Source organism: Metopolophium dirhodum, chromosome 2, assembly GCF_019925205.1.
Source record: "Metopolophium dirhodum isolate CAU chromosome 2, ASM1992520v1, whole genome shotgun sequence".
Taxonomy (NCBI): domain Eukaryota; kingdom Metazoa; phylum Arthropoda; class Insecta; order Hemiptera; family Aphididae; genus Metopolophium; species Metopolophium dirhodum.
This window is the reverse complement of record NC_083561.1, coordinates 43,001,548-43,011,128: the sequence shown is the minus strand read 5'-3', so window position 1 is coordinate 43,011,128 and position 9,581 is coordinate 43,001,548. Positions and strand designations below refer to the sequence as shown.

The following is a 9,581-nucleotide window of genomic DNA, read 5'->3' as shown; positions in this document are numbered from 1 at the left end:
ATTTCAAGGTACAACGAGTTATTGCGCATGCGTTGCGCCTATGCCGCTTTACATTCCATCCCCACCACCCATTTGATTTCAAAGTACAACAAGTTATTACGCTTGCGTTTCGCCAACAATCACTATAAAATAACTAATAAGTGGGGGGTTATGTTGGACACAGCAAATGATTAAAGTAGCTCCACTGCCTCCACTATAAATTGTTCTATGGTAGCTCCATCCATTGTATATCATAGATAATATAAGAAAAAATTATTATTTATTTCGTCGTGATATCAGGTTTCAGATAGGTAGTATCTACTATCTAAAACCATGGCAACTGCAGCAGCTGCGTCTGTTGTAGCGGAGTGGTGAATAATTAATATTAATTAAACATAATATTTAGCTACAAATTATGATTATAAGATAAGATAGCTAGAAATATTTTATTTTATAAATCTAAAAGTTCAGTGACGATCGGTTTTAGTCTACGGATACGGACCACGGTAGTATTGTATAATATAGTACCATAGAACATATTATATTATGTTCTATTTTTCTATGACATTATAAAATCGAAATTCGAAGTACGAGTTTATCAATTAAAAATAAAAATTTCTATTTTGATCCTATAAATTCATACCAAATATAAGGTACCTTACTACCTTCTACCAACATGAGTATTTTCAATTGGTTTTATAAAATATTTAACATCGATACAAAACCCAAGTAAGGTGTCTTATTGGAAACTCAAATCTCTTATACCTACCTAATATTATATAGTCATTTTTTTTTTAGTTCAGATCTTCCTTCAAAATTTCAACTACCTACTGAAAGTGCTGAAAATATTAATGCCGAAATGCATAATTTAGAATTTGATGATTTTTCTAGTAATTATTATGCACATTATAAGGTATAGGTACCGCTTAATTATGTTTAATGTTATAATAAAATCTATAGATTCATCCAATAGAAGAAACCAATTTGAAAATGATAGGAATATGATTAATCTTGAAGATATCTTTAGACTGATGGAATTAGAATTTCAAAATGTAAAAAATTATAATAAAGGATCAGATATTTCTACAAGTAAGTATTTTATGGAGCTTATTCAAAACTGATAATAATATATGTATATATAGGTGCCTAATATTGTATAAAGTATAACATAATCACTGTTAACATTCCAAGCAGAGCTGTGACTAGAGTTAAGAAGTCATATAAACATCTATAATATTATGCAAGAATTGATTTGCAGCCCTCATACTTCAATTAATATTGAAATTTATATCATTTTCTTAATTTCACGTATTATATTATTATAAAAAATTTTAATTTATTTGATAAAATATTCATTTTGTCGTAAAATAAATTAGATTTGTTGCAATTCAAATTTTAAATGATTCTGTAACAAAACCAGACTGATTCTTTTCTTTTGACAATACATTAATGATAGATAAGTATTTAGTAAATGTCCTCATATCTGATATTAAAATTGCATTTTTTTTTTTTTATTGTTATAACTATAATCAGTATGAACACATATCAACTACTCGTTTTGTGGTTAAGGAAAAACAACTATACATTTATTCAAAATCAAAAATAATATATAAAACAGACTATTGAATGTTTTTTAAAAAATACTTATCAATATTATGGTAATTTTAACAAATTATAAAAAAAAATGTATTAAATATTAATTAAGTTAAATAAAAAATATATAAAATGATTATCAATATGGCAATTTTAATTCATTTTACTTATACAATTTTATTCTGTTTCTTGTTATTTTTATTAAGAGTGTCGGAGCTGGTGGGTTTTTAGTACAAAAACATGTCTTAAAAGAAATACTCTAATCACCTGTAGAATAGAAATAGTAGAATTTTGTTAATTTTTTCTGTTTAAATGAAGAAAACATTCTGCAGGTCAGAACAGTCTAATTTTCATAGTTGAAATTATTGAAGCTATAATATAAATTTTAACAGTGCTCAGTATTTGTTATTTTTCAAATGTATTTTTCTAGCACTATAAAAACTAAAATATAGGCTTTGATCCAGCCTACAAAAAGTTCTTATTCTTCAGATAAATATGATTTATCAATCATCAAAATTTGATATATCAATGAGACTGGAGAGTTTTACCTGCGAGCAGTGGTCGGGAGTAGCGCGCTAATTGTAGTGACGCTACAGTACTAATTAGTACAAACTACAAACACTAGTTTTCAATAAGAATGTTTTTTAAAATGTAGCGTGCTGCATTTAAACAATAGCGTTAGAAGCAGCGCGCTGCATTAAAAAAAAAGTAGCGAGCTACTTTTTTGGGGGTAGTAGCTGTAGTGTTAGCATGCTACAAAAAACTAGTAGCGTCCCGATCATTGGCGCAAATAGGGGGGGGGAGGCTAGGGGGACTTGGTCCCCCCAGTTCAAAATCTAGTAATTAGTACTAATTTTTATATTCTGTGGTACTAAGCTTGAGTCCCCCCAAAAAATTTAGTCAATTTGCGCCTATGGTCCCGACCACTGCCTGCAAGTCATTTTTCTTGATAAAATACACTGTATCAACCCCCCCCCCTCCTAAATAAGTAACGGGTAGTGGTTTAGTGCAAAAGTATTATAATTTATAACTAAAATATAAAATAAATTTTTCAAATTTTATAGTTTGCGGGAAATTAAATAAACTGGCTCCGACACCTTTAATCAAAATTTAACTTAATATATTATTTAACCTCATATTTAAAAAATATTTTTTTCCTTAATTCTTTCATATAAAATAGCTCACATAAATTCCTTAAACGAGTTTTCATGACCTGCCTTTTTACCTTTATGCAATCTTAGTAAGTTGATTGTACTATTCAGTTAGTGGTAGACTAAACATTTATTTTCATTGGCCACATCAAAAATTGTTATGAAAATATAAAAAAATTTATTGGAGACTATTAGCTATATTCCTTAAGAGGACATCACACTCGCATGTGATGTCTCCGTCTTACACACATACGACAAAGACAAAACGTGTTAACGCAGTCTGAATAAAACTCGCTCAATTTTGGTACTAGAATAAAAAAAAATCTATTATGTAATAATTGTATTGTGACAATATTTCTGAGGGCAAGTCGTTGCGTTCTTTCCATTATTATACCCAATATAATGTTCGTTATATCGTTTAGAAATTGAAAAAAATTTTAAAATACCTTTAACCTTTCAAAATTTTTTAAGACGTATATAAGAAACATTGTCACAATTTTATAATAAGTATTCTTACTTTAGAGCCAAAATTGAGCGAGTTCTACTGAGATAGAAACAACACATGCGGGTATGACGTCCTCTTAATTTTATTTTAAATAATAAGTATCTTTCATTCAGAATCACCCATGTGTATTTATATTTCAGTTCCGATTAATCAATCAACAAACAAAGAAGACTTCACTGGTATACCAAAAAAAAATTTTATAACACAAAGTACCTTTCTTAATCCTAGGTAAATAACCCTTAATTTTTATTTACTATTATTTTATCATGAATTAAAAAAATGTTGATTGTATACAAAATTAAACATTATATTTTAGTCCAGCTTCAGGACCTTTGAACAAACCTTCAATGAACATAACAATAAAGAATTCAGGATCACAATATTTTGAAAAGGTTTGATACATCTATAATTCACTCAAATTTAAAATGTTTGCTATAGATAATTAATTCCAATTTTTATATTTTATTTTATATTATCTAACATTTTTTCGTTCTAACTATTAATAATTACAGCAGGGCTCTTCAAATTAAAAGCACAGGTTTTATTTACATTTTTGCAGTTTATAAAATATACTAGACTTTATGTCTATGAGTTGATAACATATCTATTTAGTACTCAACATAAGTATAAGTTCATTACATAATGTTGGGTTTTATTACTAGAAATACAAAGGACTTTAAAAACACTCTATGTTTATAAAATTTGTATTCTTTAGTTAGATCAAACCTAGAATATGGCTCTTTAATTTGGTCTAATAATTATTCTACTTACTCAAATGAGCTTAATAATATTCAGTATACATTTCTGAAAAGAGTTTCCTTTATTAGTCATTGTACTATATCCAGAGACTCTTGTCTTTTGGTTCAAGACTCTATAGGTATTGACTCTCTTAGACATCAGGCGTCATTTAATAGATATAATGTTGGTCTATGATATTTTAAATAATAATATAAACTGCCCAGCAATTTTGAATTTAATTGGATTTAGAAGCCCTGGTAGGGATTCTGATTTATTCCATACACCTACTAATTTTAATACAAATAGTGGAAAAAATTAATTTTCTTAAGAGCCATTATTAACGCTAATAGAATTTCCAGTCTTAGGTTTTTTTCGTTTTGTCTCTTCAAGTATTTAAAGCTAAAACTTTGTTGTTTTTAAATCATAGTGCCTAATTATTTAATTTAAAGTTTTGTTTTACAGACTAAAATGTTGTCTAGATTTTGTTAAGATTACTCATAAGTTTGTCTACCTTTATCAAAAAAAAAATGTCTACAAGAAACTTAAATTAAATTTTTACGAGTGTCTGAAATTTATATTTTTACAACATTTGATATTCACTCGATTTCTCATGTAACAATTTTCTTACTTTATTGTAATTAAAAAACGAATGACTGTAGATACTTGAAAATTTCACTGAATGTTTATATTAGCATTTTCTATACACCATAAAATTTTGAAAATATTTTGACTCTTTTTGAGCTGTTTACAGACATAGTCAGTTTTCAATTTTTTTAGTTTTTTTTTTCTATAAATATCAATAAAAAATTTTTGTTGGGTAAAAAAGCGTGAAAATTTAATATAAGGCTCCTGATATATCGTTCTAATAGCAGTTGAAAAAATTAAAAATACATAGGCACAATTTTTTTTTATAAGCATTTAAAGTTTAAATTTTGACTACATTTATCAAATTTATAATTTATTAATTATTTTGTAGTTAAAAATGTATAAAATGTTTAACTTTTATGGCTAAGGATTGAAAATTTAAAACAAGGCTCCACGTAAATAGATTATATATAAATTACTTTATTCACAATAATATCATAAAATATACTTGGTAATATCATGGGCTAACTGACCGTTTTCACTCAGAATCGTTTTTCTTATATAATGATATTATATCATTGAATTCAAATTTAACACCATCCATTACAGTGACCCACTTGTAACCTACTGTACAGCAGAGCGACATCCACTTATCCACCTTTTTACTTTTATTATTACCACTTGTCTATTAGTTTTCATATTGTGCCAATTCATATGTAATGTTTTTCTTTCTTTGTTTAAGGGCTTTGGCCCATTGATTTTATATAAATAAATAATAAAGGAGTCATGAAACTGTAAATCAAAAAATATTGTGTTTTCTTCAAGAATTTTTAAAATTTATTTTCAATCGATCAGAATCATTTTTCAATTTATAAAAATTTGTTCTTTTTGTCACCACATACAAGATATTCATAAATATATTGGTGAAGACATAGCTAAAGACCTTATTTTTTTTCTGTAAAAAAATAATATGTTCAGTTCTAAAATGTTCTTAGTACAAGCTCTGAATCATAAAAGTGTTATTTTGTAAAACAAAAAAATTTAAAAATTACGAATCAAAAGAAAATAGTTTTTTTAAATATTTTCTAACATTAATTGTTCTTTAAAGTTTAAATTATGTTTGAAATACTATTAACTATTAAGTAGCATAACAAATAAGTTATGTGTACATAAGGCAATCGATTGAAGTGTTCACTCTTTGTTTTGAATTTGTTTAACTTAGTGCCTACTTTGATTCATAAAAAATTGAATTTTAAATAAGTCATTAATTAGTTAAAGCTGTTATAAATATTGAATGTTTAGATGAGCTGAGTAGAATACCTCACAAAATGTTTGTCCACTACAATTTCCATATCTTTAGACAACATTAGATTAGCGAGAGCAAATTCTTTATAATATAGAAACAATACTACCAAATATATAATATTAGCATATTGTATTTGTATATTTTTTTTTTTCCTAATTTTCCTATTAAGATAGGTACATATTTTATAACTAGGTATGTTGTTTGTATGAAATAATAATAAGAGTTCACTCCGAAAAAAAATAGCCTTGTGTATAATTATTAACTTATGTTTAATTTGTAGTATGGCTGGTCGTCCTCAAGGTCGACTTATGTATCTAAAAACTGGAATGGCAAAATAATTGAAAAAGAAACGTGCACTAATCAATTACAAGATGGAATTACTGAAACAGTTATTACTATGAAAGATGGAAATAAAAAATGCGTAGAAACAATAACAGAAAATTCAAAAACTGGAGAAAAAATTGAAAATTTACAATTATCCAACTTGGACCAAAGTAATTCTTTAATACAACTCTATCTAGTTATATTTAACTACTTAATTTCACTTTCTTTTCTTTTTTTTATTGCAATATAGATGAAATGAATGAATTAAAAAATCAATTTTCAAAATTCTAATAGCGTGAATAAATTTGTTAATGGACAGACACAAGAATCTAGTTATTTTCAAAACACAGAATTGAATCATTCATTTGGGGAAAATATTATTATGTTATTAACATATAGTTAAATAAGTTTGTATAATATTATAACAGTTAAAAATTACAATAAATTATGAATGTTAAAAATTAAATATTTGTATAAATATTTATTATTGACCTTTGCAAATTTCAATAGAAACACAAATCCTTAAATAAAAAATATGGACTACCTTTCTATTCCTAATAAATCCTTCTTGGATAAATAAAATCTTGATTTATTAAAAATATAGAATATAAATTATTTAATGAGGTATTGGCCTAAAGCTGGGCAAGTTAACCATTGGCGCAAATAGGGGGGGACTAAGTTCCCCCAGTTCAAAATCTAGTAATTAGTACTAATTTTTATATTCTGTGGTACTAAGCAATATGGCCTATGGGGAAGGGGGCTTGAGTCTCCCCAAAAAATTTAGCCAATTTGCGCCTATCTACTTACCTATAGTATATTGCATATTATGTAAGCTTTACACTTGCACAATACAAAACATTACATTATTAAACGTGTTGTAAATCGTAAATTTTATATAAAACTTGTTAACTTTGTTTAGTAGATATACAACATTATTTGTCTTGTGTGATAATAGAATTAAGACTAAAAATAAATAAATAATTTAAATATGATAAAACATTTTTACTAATATAAACGTGCACCTTCTGACAGGGTCACGCGATTCTTGCATAACCATTGTAGAATAATAAATATTACATATTATTATTATTATTATTATATTAGAAAGACACTTTTAACATTTTTATTAAATCAGTGTGCCTATTATTATTATTATATTACATTAAATTTGTTATGAAATTAGATTTAAATCTATATAGCACTTACAATTATACTTATCAAAGTCCTAGAAAAATGCATCAAAGATAGGATTTATAAATTCTTGGAAAAATGCTCAATATTTTCTAAAAACCAATTTGGTTTCAGGAAAAACAAAGGCACCGATAAAGCTCTAATGGCTGTAATAAGTCATATTTATAGCAAGTTAGACAATAATAGAACAGTAATAGGACTTTTTCTAGGTATTAAAAATACTTATTATATTAAAAACTTGCTTTATAAACTTTAGTATAAATGAATCGAACCTAACCCATTGGTAATAATTATCTAAAAGCTCATCAAAAAAATTGTAATGAATTTAATATAAATACATTGACAGCTATAAGTAATGACACTATGACAGTAGGTGTAATTGCACTACTATTTATCCAGTCCAAAAAGTAAAATGTCTAGGTATTACTATAGATACTAATCTTAAATGGCAAGATCATATTATTAATACAATAAGAAAGATCAGATTATTTTATAAATTTAAAACTCTTAGGAACATAATTTCACCCACTTCAATGAGAATGGTTTTCATAGCTATGGCTCAGTCAATAAATACATATGGTATTAGGAGTTGGGGCGGTGTTTACAATATACATCTTAATTCGCTTGGAACTACTATAAATTTTCTTATTAAAATATCTTTTAAAAAACACTACAGGATGAGCACTGTATTGTTGTATAGAGATTGTAATTTATTAATTCTAACTCAATTATGTGCACGACATATATTATTAAATATGTTTTTCCTTGATATTAAAGAATTTAAATTTAATCATAACCATTGTACAAGAGCGAAACAAACTAATATGTATTTAGTTAAAATTTGGAAAAAGAAACCCTATTAATGCTAGTATTAAGATGGCAATAGATCTAAATATAAATGTTAGTTTGTTTACAATTTTTAGTTTATATTTAAAAAAAATGGTAAACGAAACAATTAAATTACTAGCATAGTAAAATTTATTATAGTTATATTTCGGTCAGATTGTTATATTATTCTGAAATCGATTATTCTTATACCAACCATAATCAGCTAAACTGTTAATTATATATTTAGATTAGTAACTGTAGGTACGTGATTTATAAGAACCATCCTTGTCTCCACAACAAGCTCAGCTTACGGAGACAATCATTTATTTACAATGTCATATTTAATAAGTATTAATTTCAATGTACCTTAAAATTTTTTTTAATGAAAATAAATAAATAATAATAATAATATAACTTTTAATTTATTTTATTGTAGCTAAATGCCTTATATTCAAATTTGTCATCGTCGTTATCAATACATTTTTTCGGATATTTTATCTTAAAATATTAGTTTTAGTTCTTTAAATTGTATAACGTTGAATATTTAATAAATTGTCTGTCTGAATAAGTAAATGATTAAACAATTAGGAATATTGTATTTGTGTAATTATATTTTGGAAACCTTATTCAATGGCCAAATGTCATTAGTCATATTTATTATTTTATATTCTACAGTCATTGGTGAGTATAGTTATACTAGTCAATAGTCATACTACTCATAATTAGGAATCTCATACATTATACATACCACGTGATACATGTAAATTGAATATATTATGACATAATATGGTAGTATCTATAGGTTCATAAAAATTATATAAAAATATGGAAGAAAGTTTTGAGTCAAACATGGTAAAGTTCATTTAAGAAAATAATTATAATTTATAAGTTATAACTAGTTTTAAACAATATAAAACATTAACATTTTACTACTTTTGAAAACCCACTTGTTGAGCGTTTTACTTGATTAATGGTTATTGAGCTAAACTATATAACTGTTGGCGAGATTCATAACTATTGTAATTATTAAAAATAACAGTACAGCTGCACAGGCCAAAGTCCAATATTATGTAATAAATTTAAAATATTAATTATTGAAATTCAAATAGTGACATTTAACAGTACCTAAACTAGATCAACAACAAGCTATTCATTAAAAAAATAAACTTTTAAAATTTGAGATAGACTACTTAAGTGGGAATTACTTTAAACGTTTAAACTCAATTTATTCAAAAATTATGTCTTAGAAAATATACAGAAATTATTTAGTTTAGTGATGAACAAATTGTATTTTGATTTAAAAGAATTAATATGTGTCTTCAACTGTATAACTGTAAGTTTTAATTTAATAGTTTTCTTACAGGCACGCATACTAAAGTTG

General features: G+C 25.8%; 1 protein-coding gene across 3 annotated transcripts; it reads left to right on the top strand.

Moving 5' to 3' along the window:
* Positions 1-274: 274 nt before the first annotated feature.
* On the top strand, positions 275-6,647 carry LOC132939319 (uncharacterized). 3 transcript variants are annotated; one of them, XM_061006414.1, is made up of 7 exons: positions 275-708; positions 763-869; positions 940-1,068; positions 3,369-3,456; positions 3,545-3,620; positions 6,138-6,351; positions 6,432-6,647. In XM_061006414.1, the coding sequence occupies exons 1-7, from the start codon at positions 656-658 to the stop codon at positions 6,470-6,472; spliced, it is 708 nt and encodes a 235-aa protein (XP_060862397.1). In that variant the 5' UTR covers positions 275-655; the 3' UTR covers positions 6,473-6,647. The 3 variants fall into 3 exon arrangements, with proteins under 3 accessions (XP_060862397.1, XP_060862398.1, XP_060862399.1); XM_061006415.1 differs by having other exon boundaries at positions 278-708; positions 778-869; XM_061006416.1 differs by having other exon boundaries at positions 279-708; positions 783-869.
* The last annotated feature ends 2,934 nt before the right edge of the window (positions 6,648-9,581 follow it).

Excerpts from the sequence above, each read along its gene's own strand:
- LOC132939319 (XM_061006414.1), top strand. The coding sequence starts at position 656 with ATGAGTATTTTCAATTGGTTTTATAAAATATTTAACATCGATACAAAA. Across the intron at positions 870-939 it reads AGAATTTGATGATTTTTCTA|ATTCATCCAATAGAAGAAAC; the intron begins GTAATTATTATG and ends TAAAATCTATAG. Across the intron at positions 3,621-6,137 it reads GATCACAATATTTTGAAAAG|TATGGCTGGTCGTCCTCAAG; the intron begins GTTTGATACATC and ends TTTAATTTGTAG.